General features: G+C 37.6%; 2 protein-coding genes across 5 annotated transcripts in view; one reads left to right on the top strand and one right to left on the bottom strand.

The window, feature by feature from the left end:
- Nucleotides 1-18,621, top strand: part of AK5 (adenylate kinase 5) — a gene marked incomplete at both ends in the record, with an annotated part of 92,446 nt that extends 73,825 nt beyond the window's left edge. The window contains 4 exons of the mRNA XM_084291102.1: nt 4,092-4,255; nt 5,250-5,366; nt 8,729-8,917; nt 18,517-18,621. Of these exons, the coding sequence (XP_084147228.1) occupies nt 4,092-4,255; nt 5,250-5,366; nt 8,729-8,917; nt 18,517-18,621 (575 nt within the window). The remainder of the gene's footprint in view (nt 1-4,091; nt 4,256-5,249; nt 5,367-8,728; nt 8,918-18,516) is intronic.
- A 3,052-nt stretch (nt 18,622-21,673) lies between these two features.
- Nucleotides 21,674-27,035, bottom strand: part of ZZZ3 (zinc finger ZZ-type containing 3) — a 60,435-nt gene continuing 55,073 nt past the window's right edge. For 3 of the 4 annotated variants that reach the window (XM_084291499.1, XM_084291497.1, XM_084291498.1), the window contains exons 11-13: nt 26,072-26,206; nt 23,371-23,471; nt 21,674-23,003 (exon numbers count right to left, since the gene is read on the bottom strand). In XM_084291499.1, the coding sequence (XP_084147625.1) occupies nt 22,859-23,003; nt 23,371-23,471; nt 26,072-26,206 (381 nt within the window). In that variant the 3' untranslated portion in view covers nt 21,674-22,858. Of the gene's footprint in view, nt 23,004-23,370; nt 23,472-26,071; nt 26,207-27,035 lie in introns of those variants that run through there. The other variant, XR_014618684.1, reaches the window with a different exon arrangement.

A 27,035-nucleotide genomic window follows, 5' to 3' on the forward strand; every position in this document is an offset into this window, starting at 1 on the left:
CTGCACAGTCAGCTATGGTAGGAGCCTGCAGAGAGCAGCCACACAGCTCCTGGCTGCAACCTCTTTACACAGCTGTGAGCCTGATTAGAAAAATGGAGAGGTGGTAGAAGCCCTCCTACATCTTCATTATCTCATTAAGGTGTAACCACACTGGCCTGACCCTGACAGCCTCTGATCTTCACAAGAAGGAGCTGGGTCAGCTTTGGCAGTTAGCTCCCCATTGCTTATCTGCTGATCGGGAACATGCCCAAAAAAACTGTTCCTTGTAAACAAGCATGCATGGACATATTCAAGTTCAAACTCCACACACTTAATCTACATTTTCCTATAGGTCACAACACATTCATAATTTCTCTGGGCATTTTCTATACTTCAACATCATATGCACAAGTTAGAAAAGAACACAATCAAATGTGAATAGCAAGTTACTTTGAATCAGTTTGTCACTGGTTAACACAAGCTTTTTCCCCAAATATATGTAGGCAGAATAAAAGATGACAGCATACCAAGAAGTGACAGTGTTCACAAAGAATCATACACCTTCGCAATGAAAGTGGGGGCATGTTTTTCTCCTCCCAACAATCAAGCTATTGTGGAAACCACCACCTTTCTCACAGCCTCCAGTTCTTTATGTTTGAAAAACAGCATAACAAGCCTTGTGGTGAAGGCTTCCTATCTGAAGATATCTTTGTAATAGCTTTTGTTATGTTTAATATGCAGCTGCTGTTTTATTATAAGCTTCCCTCAATTAAGTTATTTTTCTCTTTTTTTTTTTTTTTTTTAAAGAAAGATGCATAAATTTAATAATAAGACCCTCTAAAACAATAAAATATCAACTTGTAGCGTTGCAAAAACTGTGATATACCTCACCATGGAGTTTGTTTGCTGTTAAAGCCACATATGTAGCACTCCTTTAAAGTACGTACCCCAAGCAGAAAGGAATTACTAATTAGGAAGAAAGTGCCCTTTCCCATCTTGATAGCTCTTTTGCAATCACATTAACTCCCTCTGAAGGCCAGAATTTAAGACATTACTAATATTCAAACTTCATGTATATAAATTAATACTGCCATAAATGCTGAGTACACTCAGGAATGCTGAATTCCCTGGAGGCATTCCGTCTCCTTTCAGATCAGGCAAAGTAAGAGTTGCAAGCCCATTTGTTGATAAGAAAAACACAAGACTGTAAAGTGGGTCCCATACACTTATCAGGCAATAGGATACTTGGCTACACATCAAGTTATGCAAAATTAATAGTAGTGGCCATGAAAATTACCACTTTCAGCACGTAGCTGTTATTTAATTACATCTTCTCCTCTTTAAAAGGCTCAGCATTTTAATATCAGCTTTGTTGGAACTCTTCTGTGAAAATAAACACAGTCAACTTTAATGTTTTGGGAGAACACTAACGGTCATTATGGCATATATCCTGCATATTGTCTCACTTTGCTAACATTCTCTTTAAAATACTAAGAGATAAAGGTATTATAGAAATGCATTAGCTTTTCTGAGGATTTATCTAGTAACTAAACAACCTAGAATTGTTCTTGTATTGTTATTTCTGAAAAGAGATCTAGTTTTATTTAGTATGTGAAGGGACGCCATGGAATTTCTATTTTGGCTCTACATTCAGGAGAGAAAGTTACATAGGATGTAGAAGGTAATTTTTATTACTGGGTATATTCCAAAGAAGTAGGATAAAATTACTGCACTGCTAACGTACATGTCCAGAAGACAGAATATGTAAACAAGCACATGCACACACAAAATTGCTCATCTAAGAAACAGACCAGAAATAGTTTGTCATTACAGATATTTATGTGTAGTTTGTCTATAATGTCTCTATATCTGTTCCTCCATAGCCACTCTTACTTACTCCTTATTTTCCGCCAATGGCCGCTTTTACAGAAGTATAGTTTTCTTGTTATTAAAGCAATACAATAACAGCACGTAACCCACACTGGAAAGAAAATGACTGTGAAAAAGGCTCTCTAGCTAAAATCATAGCACAACTGTGATCCTCACACCACAGTTGATGATTATCTTTGTGAATCTGAAGTAGAAGACTGCAGGTTACACTAGACAAAACCGCTCCTTTGTTGCAACTGCCTTATGACCCAGATTTTATTCTCAGCTGCAGTACTGTATTTTCTCTGAAAATTATAGACTTGGTGCAATTATTTCTTAAATTGAATGCAAAAGGTAGAAGAAATTTCAAGGTGGGAGGAGATGATGCTACATTCACTACACTGTGAATGTGTTATTCCTATCTTCATTAACAGAAAGATAAACAAAAGCAAAAAGCACACTGCTTATCATCACTTATTCTATCATCTTAAGTCCACATAACAGAGCCATATTGGTATATCTGTGAGTCTCAATAGTTAATAAATATGCAAGCCATATGCTTTTTTTTTTTTTTTTTTTTAAAAAGAAGGTTTTTAATAGAGCGTGTTTTTTAATCTTTAAATTTAAGCATACAGTCTTGCCTCTTCCTTTGATTTTTGAGCAGTGTCCACCTGCAAGGGTATAATTACCTCCTACTTAAGTAGTTCTTCCAAATAGATCCATCAACAATCATAAAAAAGCTGCTGACTGCCACACACCTTGAAATTTCTCCCCAAATACCAATATCTGCAACATGAATTTACTTTCTAGGCGTCCCCCCCACCCTGGTTGCCAAGATGGCCGCCTCAGGCTCTCCCACAGCCGCACCTTGTGGAACACTCACCTCAGCTCCTCCAACAGCTCTGGAGGTCACCACCACAGGGGCAGGATCCCCAAGATGAAGCTTTTGGCCATTTTGGTGATCTTACCAGCCAGCGTGGGGTGGCTGCTGCTCAGTGAGTGACTGAGGAGGCCCCTGGCCTCTCACAGGGTGAGCCATCAGGGCTCAGAGCTGAAGAAGCCGCTTTCCTGTGAGGAGGTGTAACAGGGCAGTGCCAGCACCCAGAGCACGAGGCAGCATCCCCCAATCTCTGAGCAGACCCCATAAAAAATACCTGCCAGAGGTAGGGTGTTTGGGGACTGCTGATGCAGTCCCAGAGGAAGCAGGATGGCTTGAGCTGCATCCCTGAGCCACTGCTGACAGGAGGACACCTGCAGCACCCACCCCAGTCACTGCCCTTCCCTTCCCGCCCTTTCTGTCACCCACAGGCCCCCGGGGAGAGGCAAGACTCAGCCCACAGGTGTGGTGGGCTGCAGGTGCCTTCCCTTCAACTGGTGGAACAATCACCTCAGCAGCTACACCCCAGCTGTTGAGACTGCCCTTATGCCTACAGCCATTTGAATCTCAGCCCTGGTTCAACATGATTTTCCAGCTCCCATATGAATACAGGGTGAACGAGTGGTGACAGGGTGCCATGCATCACTGAGCACTAGGTCCCTACGTTTCCCTGCAGTACGTGTAAAGAGCAAGTTGATACCATGGTATCAGGGAGCAGTAGGATCAAGCCTTCACCATCATTTAGCTGCTTCTGTATGTGGCTTTTGGTTATCGGCAGATGTACCAGCACCTGTGAAAACTCTCCAGCTCAGGGGAAGAGGAAGCAAGCTCGGTGAAGTTGTGCTCTTGTATTTGCCACAGGGCAAAAGGATTTAGCTGCTGTGCTCCCACATATATGCCACATAACACAATCAGGTTTCACCATCTCTGCTTATACATTTCCATTCCACACAGCTGAGGGCAAAATATTTCCTTCACAGGGATGCAGGGAAGATTAATTTGCTAGTATTTTTTGCAACTTGCAAGCCTGAATGTGTATGGAATCAAATCCCCTCCCCTGCTCCCTGTTTAATGTTTTTCATTGACACGGTAATTGTGTTTTAGGAACAGGTTCTCTTTTGCAAGACATTTCACATTGTTGTGACTCCTTTGATTTCAACACATGGTTTTGGAGTCAGCGGTGTAGTGTATCGGAAAGGAATTATATGGTTTGTTCTACTATATAGAGTGTCTTTACTTAAAAAAAAAAAATACTAATAATAAAATTGTAGGCAGTCATATCAATTTCCTTCCATTTTCTCAGTTTCTATAAATTGAGAAAATGCATTTCTTCCTTTCTAATTATTGACATTTTTCCCTTACCAAGGTGGTCCTGGGTCTGGCAAAGGCAGCCAATGTGAACAGTTAGTGAAGAAGTACGGATTTACTCACCTGTCCACTGGTGACCTTCTCCAAAATGAGTTATCGTCATTATCAGAGAGAAGTAAATTGATCAAGGACATCATGGAATGTGGTGAACCTGTGCCAGGAGTAAGCTACAGTTTTATCTGTGGTCCTAATTGTTAAGAGCAATGGTAGTATATAGATTGTCTAAAAGGGTGGAAATAAGAGGTTATTCCGATTTAAGGAAAATGAATCTGCAACTTGAGGGAGAAGTTTCCTCATCGCCAGATCTGTGGCACTTCTCTTCCCTTTCTGTGCCAGTAGTTGTTTACATTTCAGACTCCCATACACAATATAGATTACTCAAGAAATACAGTGAGACAGATCCTGTACTATACATTGCAGAATGTAGGAATAGGTACAGGAAACAGAAACTTTATGTCCATTTTATAGCTTTGCATTTCAAATTCAGAGCTGGTCCTCCTGGCAGCTGCTCTAATTTACAATACCTGCAGCGTTTCCCTGCAGAGCTGGCTAACATCCCAGTGTAGCTGGACTGCAGTTTAATGGAGACTATGAAGACAGTTTGTTGTTCTCAGCTGAACTTGACTTTCACATGGCAGGTCTGCAGCCTGACCTCTTGATGGGTCTTCACCAAGTGCAGTTAGATCGTAGTATGTGCTTGCTAATGAAATTCACTGGGAAGTGCTGCTCACGGGAAAATAAAAGCTACCATGAGACTTGATTTTGATTGCTTTGCTCTTCAGTGTGTTTGATCAGAATGGGTGTCTTATCTCATTACATGTTATATAATTATATCAATGACAGAACGAAATGCCATCAGATTAGAAAATGCAGCAGCACTGCCCCCAAAGTTTCACAGATATTAACATTAATTTTGAAACTTTGAAATATTTCCAGCTATCCAGAGGGTACTTTAGAAACTCTTGGATGGGTTGCAACACTAGATTTGTGTAGCATGTGCAGGTACCAAAGAAAAACACCTGCATTTGCAGGACATGCTTTTAGCAAAACAGATCAGAGTGGTTCTCAAGGGCATAGAACTAATGTTGGTATAACAAACAAAGATACCAGACTTTCTTATTAATTAATCAAGTAATTTCCTTTCTTTCCAATGCAGGGTATTGTCCTTGAGCTACTGAAGGAAGCCATGGTTGCCAATTTAGGGGACACAAAAGGATTTCTGATTGATGGTTATCCCCGGGAGCTGAATGAAGCAAAAGAGTTTGAGAGCAAGGTGACCATGTAGTTGTAATTCTGTTACTTCTCCTATTAAGATAGGACTGTACTTCTAGTGCTGCTAGGGTGCCCATCTTCAGTGGATTGCAACAGGTTTTTTTTTGTAAAGAGCCAATCCATCAGCCCAAAAAATAGTTTTGCTGCTGATCACTGAGACTTTGGCACCCCATTAATATAGTTATTATAGCTTTTGCCCTTGCCTATGCAGACAGTAAAGCCTTATTTTAGCTAGATTTTTTTATAAAAACTGGGAGCAATTCTCATTTAGTGAAAATTACCATTTTAGAATGAGTTTTCTAATTCTATGGGATGGGTGCTACACTTCTCATGAAAATATCATCAAGCACTGCATGGTGGAGGTACATGAAGGTCTGTCACCACAATTAATACCTCCTACCATTAAGCCAGCTCTGCTAAAGCTTGCTGCCACTTTGAATCAGTAAACAGATTAAATTTTTGTCATGACTAACAGGTGATATAACCATAAAAAGAGTGTTTTGCAAGTGACTATGTGGCAGTTTTGAGTTATTGATTTCCTCAGTATGTGCTAAGACTTACTTAGAAATCTCCGCTGTCTATTTCTCAATCTGCAGAAAATACTCCATATAAAACCCATGAGTGGATTTACTAGGGCTTGTAAGAAAGGAAATGTTGATTTAAGGGAAATAGTTAACTACATGTTCTATCAAATTACACTTCACAAATGTCCTATGCATGCTTGAAGGGTAATAAAGCTTTAATGAATTATCTATTTTCTCTCTGAAAACAGCTGCTTTATTTAGCTGATTAACACAAAAGCCTATCAAGACTTACAGACAGCATCAGAAACTAGAAAAAATAATGGGCAGTAGGAGTTGGTAGAGAAGCCATTCGCAGAAATGTTGGCCTATTAGTTCCTTTACTGAATTGCCACAGACCATTAAAAAGACATTAGAGATTTCTCTTGTAAATAACTCTTGGAAATCAGTGTGTCTTGGACTGTGGCATTGCCAGGCAAACAGGTCTTAATCCAGTGCAAAAGCAGAGCCCCTTTCAGTTCCCATAGACACAATCGCAGCAAAAGATCTTGTAGTCCTGAACCTTCTTTGCCATTTGAAGTAAAATACAAGGACCCCAAGGGATAACTTTGGAATTGCTATGTCATACCTGTTTTGAATTGATGCTTCCACTCCAGCTTTTGCAGGGTGAATTTGGCTGCTCAGAAATTCTGTGAATTTTTTTTTAAATGACTCATTAGTGAGATAATGCTCTGCAATTCTTTCTAAAGGGTGGTCAGAAGTTCTTCCTATGCAGTAATGGAATGAAATGCGGTGGATATAAATTAATGGTGGCAAAGTGCATGTGAATAATACTACATATCTACACGGTGTACAAAAAACATAATTGTTAACAAAGAGCTGTTCTATTTAGAAGACTTTAGGAATAGTGCTTATATTTAAAAGATTGACAGCCCTAGCTAGAATTAGGTATGTAGAAACAGTTTATTCTCCAGCACGTTTTGCCCAAATCCTTTCTGTGATATAACTGAACTTTTTACTAGCCATAATTCTAGAGAAGCAGAAGTCCACAGAATAATTTCTCCCAATCTTAGTTCAATTAGACAAAAAGGGCATTTGTTTAAATCATTGATTAAGCCCGCATCTGTTTTTAACTTGATTTAAGTCTCTGCAATGTTAAAACTGCCTTTCAAATCCAACTGCTGCTAATGCTAATGACATTAATGTTCTCTCTCATCTGTATGGAAAAAATGGTTGGAAAAAAGCCTGTCATTGAACTGTCCAGGATAATCCCTTAGATTCAGCTGTCTCATTGAATGTCATTAAAGTAGTAGAAAGGTCAACACAATGCAACGATCCCCAGTCAAAGCCACAAGGCCTAACATGAAATATTTACCTTTAGAATATTTCATTCTATAAAGAATGCAAACTAGGGTAGCAACATCAGTTTCCATGTATCAGTCATTTAGATTTCCTTTGCTGTAGCCATGGAAAAAAAACAAAACAAAACAAAACAAACAACAACAACAAAACATAAATATCTAACGGTCACTAGTGTGAAGAACAATTATCTTTTCTCAAGACTATCTCACTCTTTTCTATAAGATGTTCTGCAAATCCCTGCTGGAAGGAATGAGAAAAAGCCTGAGAGCATCATTGAAAGCTTCAATGTATAACTGCATGGAAAATCTATTACATTATTTATCTCAGATCCTGTAACGCTTTTATTTTACTTGCTAGAGTGGAGTTTATCACTTCAGATTCAGACCAACAGTTGTTGCTCAGATAAAACTTAGTGTCAGATAGAGCTGTATCTGAGCAGGGCACATGACAGAGTGTATTGCAAGATTCATTCCAAAAGACTTGCATATTTATATCATCTTGGGGAAAGAATGATAGAGATTGGTTTTTAGAGCTTTTGGATCTCTCCTAAAATATTATCAGGAATATTTTGTTGTTTCTTGCAAATTATTTTTCACCCATAAAGTACCAAAGTATCTAATGTCAAATGCAGATAGAGACAAATTACTTACTATTTTTCCCAAAACATGAGAATAAAAATAGATAAATCCTTGTTTATGTTGTTTATAGGAAAGGGCAGACCCTCCCTCAGGACTAGTTTGGCACTAGCCAAAAAGCACGAAGTGGTAGGCATCTCACAGAATTTGGAAATGATTCACCAATTTGCAAATGCAGTGTAATTTATCAAAACTTTCATTTATGCCATGGGTAGTAATGATGCAGAGTTACACTGCAAATATTGACATAAAATAATGTGTAACACAAAATAATTCACTGGACATATTCCTGTAAGTCCAATGACAAGCATTTGATGGTATTCCTGAGCCTGTGTGTTGCCACTCATTTCCAGTTCAAGTGGGCACACTTGAATTTGGACATTTTCTTGGGTTTACTCTTGAAGCTCTAAGCTATAGTTTACTACTCCCTAAATTTTATATTATACTTTTCACAGACTGAAAAAAAATGAAGGATAGAATAACTGTGCCAAGCATACCATGAGTCCAGTGCTTTTTGCATCAAGCTTTTATCAAACAATTGCAAATGATGAATATATTGATGAGCTTCAGTTGAAGCAGCCAGAATTTTTCAGATCTTATCTCATATTCTCTGTATTTGTAGAGTTCAATCAAGTCTTGACCCTAAAGACTAGGATTTCTAAATTCTGCTACAAAAAGAGGTGTTTGTTAGTAAGCATAATTTCTGCCTAAACAAATAAGTAATTTACTAATATTTTTCTTGATGATTATTTCAGTAGCATTTCTTTTTAAAGTTATCAGAACAAAATAGGCTTTGCCAGGCCACTGGTTTGCATACTTATTGTCTTTTTTTTTTTTTTTTCTAGATTGGAGAACCAAAACTTGTGTTTTGTCTGGACTGCTCTGCAGAAACCATGAGCAGTCGCCTTTTGATGAGAAGTCAGAGCAGTCAGCACTTTGACAGTGCTGAAACCATCAAGGAAGGAATCGAAAGCTATTACCAAGCAGCAAAACCTGTGATTGCATACTATGAAAAAAAGGCACAGTTATGCAAGGTAAATTGATTGACCTTTTGAATTAAGTGATTGCTTTTTACTTCCATTATATAAGCAATATTCAGAAAATACTGACACAACACCATTTATGTACTATATTAGTTGCTGCACTTCAGAGTTCTCATCTTTCACTTACCTGGTTTGTTCGAAAATTCTCAAATTTCTGAATTCCATGGTATAAGTTGAAAGAATCAAAACACAAATTTATCCTGATTCTGACAACATATCCTGAATCACTACCTCATCTGTACAGATTCTCTTGCTAAATGTTAATGCTGAAAAGCTTTTGTTTAGGTATAAAGGCTTTCACAATTAGGATGAAAGATTATATTAATCCAAAGCCCCTTAGTTACCTTTACACAGCTGACAGTGTATATCCTGAAATAAAACAGACCTGCACACAAGAAAGATCCTTCAGCTGGTATAAATGACATATTTATATTAATTTCAGTTAAGTACTTCAGTTTACACCTGCTGAGGATGTGAAATTTAAAGCATTTTTTATATTCTCTGATCAATACTTTGCAGAGAAACAAGACAAATTCCATCAGTGCAATTAACTGATGGATATGCTGGCAAATCTCTAATCTCATTTACATAGGATGTTTATATTCCTTTTTATACATTTTCTTCTTGATCATGGCAAACTGTGCCTGATCATCAGCTACAGAAAGTGCTGGTCTTGCTGATCCTTCTCGTCCTAAAAGTGAAAGAATCCAGTAATACTTTCTGGAATTATTCTGGGAGCTTCTTTCTAGAGGCTGTAGCAAGTACGCAAGTCACGTGTGCTTTTAAGGTTGAAAAATGTGTTCTGTTTTTCTTGAAAACTCCATATTGAAATACTCACTTAATGCCCTTTTTACTAAACTGGTAAAATACATGTCTGCTGTCAAAGACGTGAATCCATTATGGATTTAATTAGAGAGACAGCCCCTATCACAACCCCCTGCCACCAAACACTTATGATGTGGATAAGTACTTGTTCAGCTATTTATCAGCATTTGGAGAACACTGCCAAAATATTTGGCAAAGGTGGACTTTTAAAATTAAGCCTCCCAGATTATCCTTGGTACCACTGGACAGTCTCAGGTAGAAGCCTCCAACCCTGGTACCTGTACAGCAAGGAGCAGAAGTAAATGTAGTTTAGATCGTTTATGGGAGAGGGAAGTGATTTTATTTATTTATTTATTTTTAACCAAATGTTGTTGAACAATTGTGGGAATCTATTTTAATGTTTACTTTCCACCTATAGTCAAATTGTAAAAGTAGATCTAAAATCTAAGATTCACACAGTGCAGTTGGCTTCAATAGCTATTTTGATCCAAATACTCCTCACCAGTTCTGCAGTAAGTACTGCTAGAATAAATAGCAAAAAATAAATAAATGAACAATCAAACATTCAATTTTGGAAATGCACTAAATACTTTGAAAGAAGTGTTTTTTGTTTGTTTGTTTGTTTGTTTCCTGGAAGAAATGCTTGTATAGGAAATTTTTCTAGGTGATACTCTTGGATAAGTGATCCCAAAGAGTTTAGTCATACAGTCTGACTTGGTCAATCATACAACAAACATAGTGAATCATGGCATACTTCCACTACCCAGCCCTCCTTTGATCAGAAGGCTGGACAAGATGACCCACTGAGGTTCTTTCCAGCCTGTATTATCATTTGTAAATGCACATCTTTCAAACCTGTACATTATTTGGGTCAACAATTTGAAGAATAAAGACCAAAAAAATCAAATTAAGACTTGGCCAACAGCTGTTTCCACATAATACAAAATGTGTTGATTGTGATACACAGTATTTGCTTGAAGTTAAACTATGTGGAAAATTACGAAAAAACAGACATTTATGTTTACAGTTTTTAAACAATTTTAGCAGTGAATATGTTTAAGCTGCATGTGTTGAAGAAAGCTGAGAGTAATAGAAAAGTTTGCAGTTCCCAGGTTCCCTGGACATGGGGTTAGTTTCTCATTTTTAGCAACATATTTTAGAGGCTGCATAAGCATTGACATTAGCAGCCACTCTGATGTTCTCTGAATGAAGAAAGAAAATTTGGGTCAAAAGCAAAAAGAATATCAGTAACACATCTAAATGTCCCTCTCCCTCCCTCCCCCCTACCCCCCGCTTTATTTATTTTTTTAATTATTTTAGGCTAGGCTAAAATAGTTCTTGGTTTTTGTTATTTATAATATCACACACATGCACTGAAGACTGAGACTTCACCTACTGGCAGTCTAACGTTTGTTTGTTTGTTTGTTTGTTTTATTTACTGATTTTATTTATAACAGCAAATGTTTTCATCTTGAGGAATCTGTTCATTCCTAAGTGTTTTTTTATTACTCTCCACCACCGACCAGCACAGGCTGAAGATGTTAGATGTTAGCATCCTATTTAGATGCTTCTGCCTCTATAATTCTGCTCACTGAAGGAACTGTGTTATATGACAGGCAAAGTTACCAAAGTGAATTTATAGGTGTTGCTTTGAAGACCTCTCAAAAGAACATCTACATTCACAGAGTCTTTAAACTAATCCATGTGACTCCAGACAAGATGCTTTTGTACTTCTCTCAGGCAAAGCTGATGGGGTCTAACAGCTTTATGGAAGGTGCTGTTTACAGATCCAGGTCTAGCTGTGATCCCAGAATAAGCGACAGCCAAAGCATCTGAAGAGAATCTATTTAAGACAAGGAGAGAATAAGGGTTCAAACAAATCTTTAGTTGCCTTCTTCTGGAAAGTTATATCCTGCCCAGGACTGATTTTTCAACAGAAGCAGCTCTGCAGGGGAGCACCCATGTGAGCTTTATGTCCCGTGAGATTCCAGCCAGGCCCTTTCTTAGGAGTTGATGGAGGAGTTTCAAAGGAGTTGATGTTGAGATTTTAAGAGTCTAAATCCCACCTAACTGCCATGAAAATTAGCATCAGACTTTTTTTGTCAGCTTTTTGCAACGTGTGACTTCTAGATGAAGTGATGTTTAATTGTGCAAGTGATCATGTTTTACAGATCTTAATTATAGCACCCAGTCCCTGCTTTGCCACAGAGGAGAAAGTCAGAATTGTTCAACAGACTTATTTAACAACAAAATCAGTCTGGAAGGTTGATATTATTTGATTTCTCCTTTTTAAGTGTATTTAGGGCTAAGCAGTTTTCCATGGACTGGGAACAGTACATGGCAATGATGGTACATGTTTAACTTGTCCTATCCAGCCCAGAAGTTTTCAGTCTGGAAACAGACAAGAGATTAAATATGCAAATGTAAAATTTAGACCTGGGCGTAAGGCCAGCAGAGGGGTTGGTGTGGGAATTAAAAGTCAGATGAGCACTCAATGGAGGAGGAACTGCTCTGTTGTGCCGCATCAAGGTGTACTTGAGACCACAATGTCAAATTGGCTTGCTCATTCTCTTTTCTGGAACAGGGATTACAGCACGGATGGCAGGAGCCTAATAAACCCAACAGAGACAGAAAAATTCAGGTCTGACTTCTGCAGTTATTGGGAATTCTTCTCTTTGCTTTATTTACACAGAAAAGATGAAGGTATATGGTTGTAACAGCATTCCCATTTTAATCAATGAGAATTTTATGACATTCTCTAAACCCAGAGTTATTGTGCATTGATGCATTAATAATTAAGCAATATCATATGTGGGAATGGAGTTTTTCTTTGTTCTGCTGATCTCTGAACAAGAACAGTGACCCAACAGAGCTGCCAGAAGATCAGGACTCTGTCTGAAATTTCCTTTTGTACCAAGATTACCTGTCAGTGTTGCTGCACAGCAGTGGAAGTGCGAGACATGCACAAAGGGTGGAACCTTTGGATGCAGATGAAATGTCTGTGAACCTGACAGGAATAAATAATGGTGATCCTTCCAGCTGCTTAGCTGAGATGAAGGACTGTGATGTAACTCACAGGGATGTATTTAAGAGGGAAGAGGAACTGACAAAATGAAGGGCAAAGAATAACAGTGTCCTTTGTTCACTTTTCTGCTAAGGCATTAAGTTTTCAAATTGCACTCTGGATGGCAAAGTAGCTGTAGCAGCGAGCTAGAAAATTTCCAATTTATTTAAAAAATAATCATGTTTTGGGGATATGGTTTAATGTTCCATAGTTGCTTTTATGGTCAGTTACAGAACATCCACCTGCTGCTAATGACAGCAAGGAGGTGCTTTTTAAGAAAGAATTCACTGGAAATCTGAGGGCTGAAAGAGTTTCTCAAACAAATAAAACAGTTGCAAATTGACTAATTCTGTGGGATGCAGATGCTCAGGTGAATGAAATATACTATGCTAGCTGTAGTAAGCAGGTAGATATTGTTGTTCTTAAATTTATTTCTTGATGAATTCTGAGGCACCTGGACAGAACAGTGTATTTGAAAATTTGGTCAGCACATACTTGTTTTTTAACTTGCCTAAATGTAAATATCTTTGAATACGTGGCCCTCTGTCAATTGAGAAGAAAGGGAGGAAAAGAAAAAAAAAAAAGAAAGGGAAAAAAAAAAAAGAGATTGTTTTTAATGTCTGACTCATACTTTAAAGCTTTTTCCAAGTGACAGTATGTAGGAGGGTAATAAGTAATAGAGCAGTGCCTTGGTAGTCAAGCAAGACAAGGCTGATCCTACCTAGTTAACATCAAAACAGTAGGTGTCTCAAATACAACGTCCCTAGTCAAACAGCCATCTGAGGAAAAGGAACATGACTATAACAAACAAGGAAGGCATCCCAGAGCAGATTTCCATAAACCTTCATTATTGCAGATCACACCGTATTTATTGAAGCTTAACCTAAAAACTTCAACTATAATGCATTCCTTATTCTTTTTTTCTTTCTTTTTCTTTTTCTTTCTCTTTCTCTTTTTCTTTTTGTTTTTCTTTTTCTTTTTCTTTTTCTTTTTCTTTTTCTTTTTCTTTTTCTTTTTCTTTTTCTTTTTCTTTTTCTTTTTTTTTCTTTTTCTTTTTCTTTTTCTTTTTCTTTTTCTTTTTCTTTTTCTTTTTCTTTTTCTTTTTCTTTTTCTTTTTCTTTTTCTTTTTTTTTCTTTTTCTTTTCCTTTTCCTTTTCCTCTTCCTTTTCCTTTTCCTTTTCCTTTTCCTTTTTCTTTTTCCTTTTCTTCTTTTTCACAGCATTGTAATACTGTTTTTTTTTTTTCTAAAATTAGTTAAAGTCACATACTGTTTAAGCAGAAACTATTAGATTCTTAGCACACACATTTCACATAACCGTTATGAAACAAACATAACTGTAAGAACTGTAAGCAGATGGCCACACTGAATCAGCCACCATCTACCATCTCATGATCTTCCACTTCTGAGCCTTCTCATGCTGCTATCCCCTACTAGAAGTTTCTCTGGGGAGGGACAGATGTGTAATTTTCCCTTCAGAGAAAGGATGATCAATGCTAATAGTGATAGTAAGTATGTAATTTATTTCCATCTTTTGAAAGGTTATCAGAGAATCATTAACCCTGGCAGATAAGTACCTGGGGAACAAAAGAACAAGTATTTCTTTGTCACTCCCCCTGGTGGTTTGTGACCCATTAGATGAGACACCAGTGTGAAAAGATGCATCAGAAACATTAGCAGGTGGTTATAGATAACACACAGTGCTATTCACACCAAATGTGAATCAGGGCAGCATATTTCTCCTGGATTTCCAGACAGCTCGATCTGTTGGTTCTGATTGTACTGTAGTACCAGGCTCAAAGAGTTTTGAACACTCCTATTTAATGACAAAAACGTGTTAGTGACAACACAGCTGACCTTGACTGACCTGCAATAAGAAGCTTCTAACCAGTGAGTTTATTCCAGTCTCAGACTTTCTGAAAACCACAGTCTTCAGCCATCCAGGCTATTTTTTCTTGGTGGCAGTAGATATATAGGGTTCTAGCTCCCCAAACCTACAACAAGTGGAGATCTGATGACAGAAGATTTAACTAGGTGATTTTAATGCCAAAATGAGCAACATTGCACTATAATCATTATTTCCATCATCTTTCAAATAAGTTCATTAAATTGTTCTGTGTTAGAAGTTGCCTAAAGTCATAGTGGCATTTCAGACCTAAAAGTACTGTATAAAACCATAGCTAGATCTTGCTTTTAACATCAGAAAATAGCCTTGAATAACCTTGAAAACAGTCCTAGTTCATGAGATTTCTTCTAACCAAAAATACAGTTTTCTCTCCTGGAACTGCAGAGAATGCCACTGAATTACTGCTGTACTAGCTGTGAATTATTGTCACATTAAGTTAGTTTTGTGCCATGACATTAAGTTAGTTTTATGAATTGGACCTTTGTTATTTTGGAGGCCAGCATGGGGCTGTCATTAGTCAAGCTCATCCATATTTTACTGTGACTGTTAGGAAGGCAGCGTTCCAGCCAGTCATAAAGGGCAACAATCTCTGTGCTCACAAACCTAATTCTTCATCACAGCAGCCTGGACCTGGACCTGAGAATCAATCCCAGTTCTAGAAAAGGTCAGGAGACACCTATGGCAAGACAGCTACACTGATTAGGTTCGATTGGTTAACCACTTCAGATGCATTTATGCAATAAAGAGATAATAAAAATATGTATTGAGCCAAAAGGATGCATATTTATCAAATACACTTACATTTTTTATATATACATTAGTAGAATACGTTAGCATTTAGATGTTGTATATACATAAATGTCTCACAAATGTGTATTTTTTTGCATTTTTCTTCACTATCAGAGCTGTTTAGGACTAAAAGTCACCAAACATTCACCAAAGGCTGGCATTCACTCTGAGCTCCAACACAGATAACACTTCTTGCAGGAGCTGCAGAGGACACATTCACGTTCTGTACTGCCTCAAGCTCAGAGCTGTCTGTACGAAGCAGAATTCACATGGTGCTATTTTAGCTCCCTGCAAGCACAGTCACACTGGGTCAGCTTTCTGGGAGAAATCAGAGGAAGAGGAGGGCAGGCATTTCAACGAACAAGGAGGCAACACCTTACTGCGTGCTTGTCTAATTTAGTAGTTCTCAAGGCATAAGCCCATGTGTTTATTGCAACTGTATGGAAGTGTTTTTTGCTGTGCTACACAGGCATGAGCAAGCCACCCATTTCAGAAGTAGAAGGTCTGCTAAGACTGATCTGGGTTAGACTGGTCACCAGCCCGGGAACGGGCTGTTGGCCATCGGGTTTGCACTGTCTCCAGAGGTGTAGTCTCACGTGGCTGTCATGTGAATCAGAAGTTTCTGGGTGAGCTGTCAATTTAGCACAGCCTAAATCTTCAGGCATTGAATCCAGTGTTTCCATCCTTAGGCAGGTTTTGCTATCACAGCTGCTCCAATGAACTCTACTGGACCGGAATACTTTGTGCTAACTCACAGTGTTCACAGTGAGATCTAACTTCTCAAGTAGGTGAAGGACGGTGTGAAGCTTGGCACAACCGATTCTCAGCTGTGCATTTATCAGATCAAACGTCAGCTCTGGAGCTCGCAGCGTGCTCCCTGGCCAGACTGCGTGGCCCTGTCAGCACCAGGAGATCCTCCGGGCTGAAGAAATGCTGAGAGCTTTGAAGTAGCTGCAGCCTTCACCTGGCATGAAGTTTTTTCCCTGGGGGATAGCTGTATGGAGCAGGTGTCTTGGCAGTTGAGACGGACAGACCAAGCTGCTTTATAGTAGGCAAGATGGGAGCTGCTAGTTTTATTCTAATTTAGGAATCTAGGTTTTTGGTCCTGAATGGTTCTGTCTTCCCCCTTTCTCTTGGCACACGTAGGTATCCATCCTCTAAGCCCTTTGCTTCTATGCCATAGAGGGATTGTGAATGGCATGCAGCCCTTGTTTGTGACCTGACCTTTCTAAGGCACCACCTGCTCCATCAAAAACCTTCCTAACAAAGCTGCAATGGCAGCAACAGAACCGTGCTTCTGAAAGATCGCCAGAATGGGCTTGGGTGGCTCAGACTGTAAGACCCCCTTGCTGTGAGTCCAAGGGGACCAGACCCTGTCAGGCTTATTAAAGGTTGGCCAGACTGGTGCTGCGTTGTTTCCAGAGCTGGAACTGCTGAGTTTGGGGCTAGCCCGCCTGGATGTGCCAGCATGTCTGACAGGATGTGACAAGGGACCAAACTTCGCAGCATCTGTGCCTGCCACCAAGAGTGAAACGAAGCTCTGGAGCACAAATGTGATCCCTCACTGGCTCTCTGCAAGGAGCAGCTGCTGACTTTCACACAAGACTTAGCACTGAGGGACTTAAATGTGCGTTGAGTGCAGTCAGGCTCTACAGGAGCTGGCTGCAAGCAACAGTGTGTCTGAGGGGATTTCATTGCCTATTTCAAAAATATATTTGGGGAGGGGCATGGGACTGAAATTCCTTTCCTTCTGCAGAACAAATTGGTGGCAGAAAAGCGCAATTGTCAGGAACGTCCCCTTCAAACACTACAATTGTCTGGCATCCTATCTTGGAGTTGAAAATGCAGTGTGTAGTTCAGAAACACAGGCTTTAGGAAAGTTGTCATGGGTCTGACTAGAATGTGTACAAATTTAATGTCATGCATGCATGAAAGAGGAAGCATTAAGAAAGAAGCAGAGAAGAAGATTGCTTTTGACTAGAGAATCTGAAGACTCTCACCAGGGCATTTGAGAGGAACTGAATCACTGGCAAGTGCAGTCTGCAGGTGTACACAGCCAGCATGAAAGCTTCTGCAACTACTGTGAAGACAACAGAAAGCTCTCCTTCCTGAAGTAATTACCTGCATGGGTTGGACATGCAACTCATTGTTGAAAGAAACTTGTCAGTACGTTACATTTTCTAGGTAACGGAAACATTACTGGCTGCAAATGTTGTTGCCCATCACTACAAGGCAGCAATCTCTTTCTCGGAATAGTTTGGTCTTGTTCTTTTTGAAGTTAATTCACAAAAAAAAAGGAAAAAAAAAAAAACTTGAACAGCCTGGACAACCTCTGGCCAAAACAGAAACTTTGTGTTATTAAAGAAACAAAAAACCTTCCCTGAAAGCGAGTGGTCATACAACAAAAGCAGTGCTGCTGTAAAACACGCCTTGCCCATAGGTTGTAAGAAAACCAGAACTGATGCACCAATCTTGGAAATGGAAACACTCAGAAACACACAACCCTGCTTTCACTGTCATTTGGAAGCATTTAGGTCAGAGCATTGCATCCACTGACTTTAGATGACAGAAAAGACAGAAAACAAATTAACAAATCATCAAATCATTCTTTCATTTCATTATGGGTAGGGCATCAGAGCTTTTTTTTTTTTTTTTTTTTTTTTTTTTTTTTTCAGGTAAACATTGAAATAGTTTCTGCAAATCCTTGAAACTTGTCTGTATATCAAGGGTATAATTTTACTTTAAAATACGAGTACTTCAGATAAAGAGCTCGATCTTCCTCATTTGATCAATGTGCTTTGCTCCAGACAATGAAGCCTTCAGACTCTTCCACATAAATCTCTGGAAACGGTGAATAACTTTTATGGACGCCTCTTCGTTTTATTGGGATGCTTGTAACATGAAACAGAACTTCTCTTTTATACTGGACCCCTTTTCTGTGTCATCATTGATAATTTAAAGATAATTATTTATAATTTAATAAAAACTACTTTTGTTTTCCTTCACAGGTTGATGCAGAAGCAACACCAGAGGATGTTTTTCTGGAAGTCTGCAAGTCAATTGACTCTTTTCTGAAAAACGAAGCAGCAGCGTTTTCAACAGTAATGCAGTAACGGTCTGTACACAGCTTCACCTCACACGTGCACTTGGCAGTCATGAATAAAATGCTGTTCAAAGCAATACTGCTTTCTTGAGAGGTATCTGGAATTTGTGCATGTGGTATGTTATTTCAGATGACTTTTTTTTCTCTGTTCAGACAATACACTCAATATAGAGTGTCCTGTATGCTAACTCCACACTAAGAACTGTATGTTGTTTTAGTGGTTGTTTGCTCTTCACGGGCTACAAGCAGCATGGTGAACAGCAGCTCTAGTTTGTATTTCATGATCTTATATATTTGAATGGAAGTCAGACACATTGCCTGGTCAGCAGTGAGCTCTTCAACCACACCATTCACTGTACAGCATATTAAGAACACTGCAATTGTCCCATTGATTTTTAATTAACAGTATTAATAGTTGGGGTATCACTTAGCTTGTTTTTTGGTTTTTTCTTAGTGACTAAAATCTCGTTACACGCAGCTGTAAGACAGCTAGAATTAGTAAAGCTAAAAGTTGAAATACAATTTTGCAGACATCCCCAGAACACAGCTATAACACAAAAAATAACTGAAAGCAAAGACACAGCTGAATATTGTGGAAGTCTGTCAGTCCTGTGAGGTCTGACTTGTTTCAGAGCAGACACCATTTTTGAGACAGCTGTCTTCTGTTGGAAAGTGCTGGGTATTATAAATGATGACTTCCCAGTTTTGTGGACTAAGGTGAAAATAATGATTGTATAGTGCAGTTACATGTGCAATTTGATAATTATCCATATTAACATCAGTTTTACTATATCAGCTAAAATCTACATATAAAGTTAACCATGAGCCAGGGATTAAAATAATCAAATATTTGCTTGCATCTTCAGTAGGCCACAACATCCATAACATCTGAAAACAAGTCTGTAAAAATCATATCATATTTCCATTAAGTTAACAAAAATATTGTGGAGGTTCTTTGGTTTACTGACAACTAAATAAAAGCTTGTTTGACATTCCTATAAAATTGCATCCTCTTACTGGAACTACTGGATAAATTCAGTTGAAGTGGGTTGCATGATTGCTCTTTCTGTTAAAGTTGCACTTGATGCAGCAGATTTGTATTTTTAAAGTTACCTTTCTTGTAATGAGGACATAATACAAATAAAACATACAAAAATGAGGAGTAATAATTTCTGTTACAATTTATGTGGGTTTAATCCTTTTTAAAGCACAGTACATGACTTGGACATATAGTTCAAATCAGCATGCTTACAAAGTATGTCCTTTTTCCACTCAGGGCAGACTCTTCTGTTTTCTTTCTCTTCCATAGCATTTGCCCTGTAAATGCTAATTCAATTATTTTGTTAAGGGAGTATTTTAGATATGTTCTTATCCTTCACATCCTGGATGTTCCTCCTTCCCTCGGTCCTTTTACAGACTACATTTTACCTCTGATGCTCTAGGAAGTGCTTTTCCAGCTCCAGAATAGTGGCATTACATGACCAACATCTGCAGTACAACAGCTTTAAGCAAGAGACTTTCATAATGTATGAGCTTGAAAAGGTAGTTTTTTCTAAACCAAGCCTGCAAGCAGTAGCAGCTGTATTGTATAGTATTTAAAAAAGATAAAAATCTGGAGTTACTATGAAGTTCCAAATTCATCTGGGTTGCTTTTTGGAGTATTTTTTATTACAACTAATTACAAATAGGTTAAAAAATGTGGAAAAAGTGTGGAACATCACACTTGTCGGATGGGAATAAAGACAAAAATCAGCTGCTACCTTAAAAAAAAATACAAAAATTATTCATCATACAGTTTCAGTTCAAAGTTCCTGATTTTTCTGGTCCTTTTTGTGGAACAAAAAAATCCCATGCTTGTCTGGGTATATGTGCATTAGATATCTGTTTGCATATGTTCATAATATATGCAAGAGAAATATCTGTATATGCATGCATATGGACATATAAGTATTTATATGCATTCAATTAACAAAAGGATTTATTCAAGACATTTCTTTCTTAGGTGATTCAGATTTGAAATTCTCCTTCTGCTTCCAATGTCACTCAAATTACATATATATTTTTCTTCCCAAGCTATCCTAAATGGATGACTGAGTATTTGCTTTTAATCATATTTTCACTAATGTACTTCCATTATTTCCTTTTTTCTTTAGGATATCAACAGAACACAGACAGTTTACTACAGATTCTCTCCCTGATAACACATCTTCACCAACTCTGCCTTCTCATAAACAGCACAAATGGTCTTTCATACTCTTTCACTAGATCCTGTCAGAGCAGTATCTTTCTGAATTAAAGGGAGAACTGAAGTATGCCTTGTGAATTTTTGTTGTATTTTCCTAGTTTTGATTTAATTTATCCAAGTATACAAGATATGCGAGATAGGTTTACATGATACTTGCTCAGTGTTCTAGTAACTGTACTCTAGTACCTTCTAAATAGATTAGATGCTTAAACTTGCTTTTCTCTGAAGCAAAAAATGACTACACCTAAGTGTTATTGTGAAAATTAATACTCATCAGGCTATAATTAGGTTATTAGGTGCAGCCAGCCCTTCTTATTGCCATATTTATTTACTTTTAAAGTCAAATTACTTTCTTTTATAGCTAATTACTCTTGAATGTTCAAGTTTTCAAGCAACTGGAAGTCTACTACAGTTATAAAATAATCAAGTGTTTCTGAATCACAAGCTATACATTTCAATAAAAAATATATTAACTAAAAATATGTCACAATAATTACAAAGCTTCTCAGACAATGACATACAGTGTACCAAAGCTACTAAAGTCTGATTTTCCTGAAATCTGGAAAAGAACAATTTATGAATAAGATACAAGAAAACTGAAATGCCAATCCTGCAAAGGCGAAGCATATTTACGTAGGTGCAGAGCGCCATCAGCTCCCACTGATATTAACAGCCGAGGAAGGCGCTGGGCATCTTGCAGGTCTGCATAGTGAATATCTGTATGACATATTAAAATGCCCTTTAATGTTTTCCATTTTGATTAAAAAGTCAAAACTACACAGAAAGGAAGTCACAGCAAGCATTCTATATATAAACAGACTGTATCCACATAGTTTATTTCTCACAGTTCTCCTGACAATTGAACATTATTTAAGAACATACTGTATACACAGATAAGAAGAAACATACAAAATGTTTTAAATGATGCACAACAAAATCCAGCAGTATAAAAGAATGCATGTGAACCCTTGCTCACTGCTCAGGCTAAATTTAATCACTGTTTAAATAGTAATAAAAATACAATCTTTCATGGATCTTGTGCAGACTACAAAAGAGGAAAAATTATTACCATATATATGATTTATATTAGGCAGTTTTCTTTGATGAGTTGCACTAACAACTCCAAATACAGAGGCAGAAGGCTGTGTATTTTATTTTAAAGGAGTTAATGTTGAGTATTAGAGACTTTACACAGTTACTACCACTGGCACTTTTCACCATATTTTGTACACATCACATGATCATCTTATATAACATTACATTTAAAAAATATATCTGAGTGACAATTTTATAACATTCACACACCATGAGCTGGTTAAGGAAGCAATGCCACAGTTGCCTCCTGTAGTGCTTCACTGTTGGTAAATAGAGTTCATCGTGGTTTTTAAAAAAAAAATTTAAAAAAAATTAAAAAAATTGAAAGTCAATGTGATTAAGCAGCTCCGATTTAATAAAGGCCTGTAACCAACCATTGCTGAGACAGTGAGTATTTTTTAGAGTATATCCTAGAAGCAAACACTGTCATTGGTTAAAACCTTGCCTAAAGTCAGTTACTGTGCTGAAAACTATTTCACAACAAAATTGCAAGCTACTAAACTGTTTTTATATAAATACTTCATCTCCTCTGGATCTCATTATAACCAAGTTCTTCAAAGCCTTTGGAATTTACTCTGTCTTTAATGTGTGCTCTCATTTCTGGCTCACCCTTTTGTATGTTTTTCTTTTGTGTTTAGATTCACCACCTAAAAATGACTAATGTGGTGAAAAAGTCTCCCAGTGAAACCTTCTGCACACTAGGAATGTTCAGCTGCTGTTCAGTGATCTAGAACCATGACAGCTCAAAGCTGTAGTTTGACAAGTACACCCAGGAAGCTGTCATGCTGTGAGCGACATTTCAGGGAAAGCAGAGAGTCTTTCCAAAATGTGCACAGAATTAACAATGGTGCCATTGTTATTTTTCAAATAGGATAGTAAGCCCAAGATTGTAGATCTGCTTCCCATGTCATCTATTTGCTGGAAAGTAGTTTGGGTCAAGGTAATTGTAACTGGTGCCCTGGGACATGCAGTAGTCTCTGTCTAAAAATGTCTCTGCTCTGTAAATAGGTTCTAACTGATGATCCTCCTTATGAATCTCTGTTTCATGCAGACTGCAAGGGAAAGAAAAAGATAACAGTTTAAAAGTCAAATATTTTCCTTAACTTTCATAAACAGCTTTCAATGATCATATTAAGAGTCATACCAAATCTGATACTGAACAATTATTGTACAAAAAACAATTTCCCCCCAACTATTTAACAGTAGTAAATCTAATCTGTCCTCTGTATTATTATTGTATGTATTTTGCAAGCGTGTTCTAGACGTACATCTCCCACGAATATATGTTTAAGTATCTTTCACTTCACCCAACACAAGAGATGTATCTATCCTGTGCTGGAGCAGGTATACACAGCAATAATACCACATTGATATACTCACGGTAATTACAAATACCAAATAGAAGCATATGCTGCTCACCAGTCAGAACAAGAGTCACAGAAATCCAAGGACATTTCTTGAGGGCAGTCTTGGCAGTGCCACCGAACACCCTGAATAGGTTCAATCCCGCAGTTATCACACTGTGAAGCAGATTGAAGAACAGTGGAAAAAAAACAACTGTAATCACTTACATTAGTAACAGTGTTAGTATTTATGGCACCAACATGCCATATATCAAGACACAGAATCATATGTTGATTACTGCTAGCACAGCTGAATTCTTCTCCTCACCGCCCATAATGTATCTGAGATAAATAAGTCCTCAGACTCAGGACAGGCCCTCCAGAGTTCTGAGGACTGATTATTCTCTCTCGTTTTGCTTCCCACTACTCCAGTGCTCCACTCTGACATTAACCTCCTGTTCAACAAAAGCAGGCCTAGTCCTGCCTGTGGTCACTGCTTATCCTCACACAGCTGAAATATGTTTCTATAGCTTAAGCCCAACCATGTGTAATGTCTTAATACAGACTCACTCGCCAGGACAGAAGACAGCAGCAAAACTTTACCACTAGGAGTTTGTTGGGGGGCTGTTGACATGCTGTAGGTAGGGACACAAAGGTCAGACTGAGGCACTTTCAAATACTATAGTTACACATTATAGGTGGGCTGGAACTAAAAGCCAAGTTAGTTGGAAAGGAAGTGGGACAACAGGTTTGGATAAGGAAACAGAAGCCCAAATCTTAAGCCAAGTGAGAAGGAAAGAACTATTCTCCTCAGAAGAATCGTACATCTTAAAGAGCATCGAAGTGCAAGAAGAATGTGGCATGAAGAGAAAAAATTAACTACAAATGAATCACTAAGACTGAATGAAAAATTCATGATGATAAAGAGGAAGAATAGAGATGCACAGAGATTTAGTGAAAAATGAAACTTGTAGAATGGGACTTGCAAAAATCTAAACCATCAACAGCGCTGCAGAGATAGGACAGAAAAGGAAAGAGAAACATGGAAAACGAGCCTGTGCTCACATAGCTCATCCTCCTTCAGGACACGAAGTGCTGTGGGAGAACTTTGGGTGTCATCTGTGAAAGTCACTTGCACAGCAACTCGCCTGAGCACAACTAAACCACCTGAGGTTACAAAAAACTCACAAACAACTCCATAGAAGTAAGGGATACAGCTGTGACAATGACAGCTTTCAGAGTTTGAGGGCTGGTAATAAGGAAGCAATAGGCATACTCAGGGCTTTTCTCTGAGAGTATCAAGTTCAATACAATAATAAATTACAATTAAAAATCAGTTCCAGTTATCTCAAGTTGAGAGCCAAAAGGTAGTGGAAACCCTTAACCTGGATTTCTGTGCGCCAGCTTCCCTCTCCCCTGTAAGAGGAATAATAGCATGCCTTTCATTTTATTCAAGAAAATAGTATTTGCAAAGTATTTTGATATTATAGCAATAAAAGCCATAAAAAGCCAAAATGGGATTCAATAATTCAATATTCAAAGCAGAGTTTGAATAAAGTGTAAATGAGGTTGAAGGTCATGCAGAACCGTAAGTGTTCTGAATAGTTGCTTGTTAGGTGAGCACCATCCAAGTCTGTGCAGTGAGTGAGGCTGCACTCCTGAGGAAAAACAGCATATAATCACGTAATTTCATAGATAAAAATGAATAATAAAATCAAATTGGGGTTGCAAAGAAACTTTCAAACTTTGAATGCCTGACACTGCACAATGCCAAATGTACTTTTCAGTGTAATTTTATGTAGAAGAAAGTAACTAGTTTCTAACCTAGAAGGCCTGTCTGACTGACTGAATTTTTCATTTTTTTCTTGGAACAAAACCATTAACTTGAAGAAAAAAGGAAAAAAAAAAAAGGAGGGAAAAAAAAGAAAAAGCCTTGGAAGTCTAACAACACGATTAAGTTTGTCAGTGCCAACAAATGCGACTATCTCAATTTTCCCGTTGTTCTGAACTGAACTTTAAACTGAATACCTTTGCATTCTTATATAAATGGTTATCAGAAAATGAACCTACTTGCCTACTACTTCTAACAAGGTGAAGAAGCTGTTCCAACACAGCAAACAGTTATACAGCAAATCTCCTTGCAAACCAGAAAATGTAATTTTGAGAATGCCCTATCTTTCATATCATTTATTAATGGCTGACATTAGGATAACACACTATTTTAACTCATTATTTATTATATTATTTTTCACATAATCATTGTTTTATATTGTCGCTTCAACTTCTGTGATAGGATTATGAAGCTGCTACAGTTTTTCTCTGTAGAGAAAAAAAATCAAAAAATTGTTAGTCTGCTTCTGTTCTCACTCCATATCTTTTTCTTTTCTTTGGTCTAAGGTGGAGGAAAAATGACTCCAAAATCGTAAGAGAATTATCATCAATGAATCATTGCCAAACCGGAGTATGGTGCCAAATGGTATTCTGTAGTGATTTAACCCAGCTCTAGAGCCATATTTCCATACTATGAATGAGGAAAAGACAGCATGCTTATTAATTTCCATACAATATTCCATATATTCTATGAAACCTGAGGCATTGGAAAGAGTGAATTAACTGAGTTGTTTTGATTAAAGAAGATGAGGGAAAGCAGACACAGCGAAAAAGAATTATGGAACCATCCTTGTTATATTAAACAAAGCCTTTTTAGGAAATCTAAACCATGTTATCTTTAAAGACTTCTACACTCTGCTGAGTAAGAGAATATCACCTAAACTTACCTTAAATCCCACATGCTGTACAAATCCACTTTCTGCATGTATCTGCTGTAGTTTCTGTTTCTTTAATTTTTTAAACTCTAACAGTTCTTTATATTCAGGTAAATCACGATACATTATTGGAATACTCTCTTCATCCTGTTCATGATTAAAAAAAGATAAATATTCTTTAGGAACGTACCTACATATTTCACAAATCAGTAAGTATAATTAACTTCTGGGAAAAGGCTGGCAATATATTTGAAGAAACATAATGGGAAATTTTTAAAATCATAGCAAAAAAAAAGTACATAAAACAAACTTACACTATTTTTTTTTTAATTAAATATTCTTTACTATTTGCATTATACCAAAATATTACCCTGAAAATAAGTTTCTTCTGGAAATGCTTAGCAGTAGGATAAAGGAGACAGCAGACCTTTCCCTTAAAACCTAGCTTTTCTCTCATCTTTGATACTTTACTGCAATTTATACGTAATCTACTTTCTCATATATTGTAGGCAAAATGGCAACTGCAGTAAAGACTAAATCTGAGCATTAAAATTTCAGGTAGGTTTTATCAACTTCATTGATCTTCCCCTTTGCTATTCTATGGAATAGCATGGAGCAGTATTATTCTAAGGCCAGTTGCGATCACTGTTCACAAGTAATTTCAAAATTGTAAGAATTTAAAAAGCTGATGATACCCAAAAATTCTTCACAGTTTTAAGAATTTTTTGCATCAAGCCATGTGTTTGAAAGACCCATAAATCAAGACAATACCAAGCTTTCATTATACGTACTACATACTTTTTAACTGAAAACAATCTTTAACAGATTAGATTCTCACCTTTACCTGTAAGAATAAAAAGTTATGAGAAATATCATTCCATGACTGTAAAAGTAGAAAGTTACAGGGTTATTTCATCTCATGCTCACTCCTCCTTCCATTCATTTCATATTGTCTTAATAGCTTAAGAAAATAGAT

This window comes from Netta rufina (assembly GCF_964035555.1).
Source record: "Netta rufina genome assembly, chromosome: 8".
NCBI classification, from domain to species: Eukaryota; Metazoa; Chordata; class Aves; order Anseriformes; family Anatidae; genus Netta; species Netta rufina.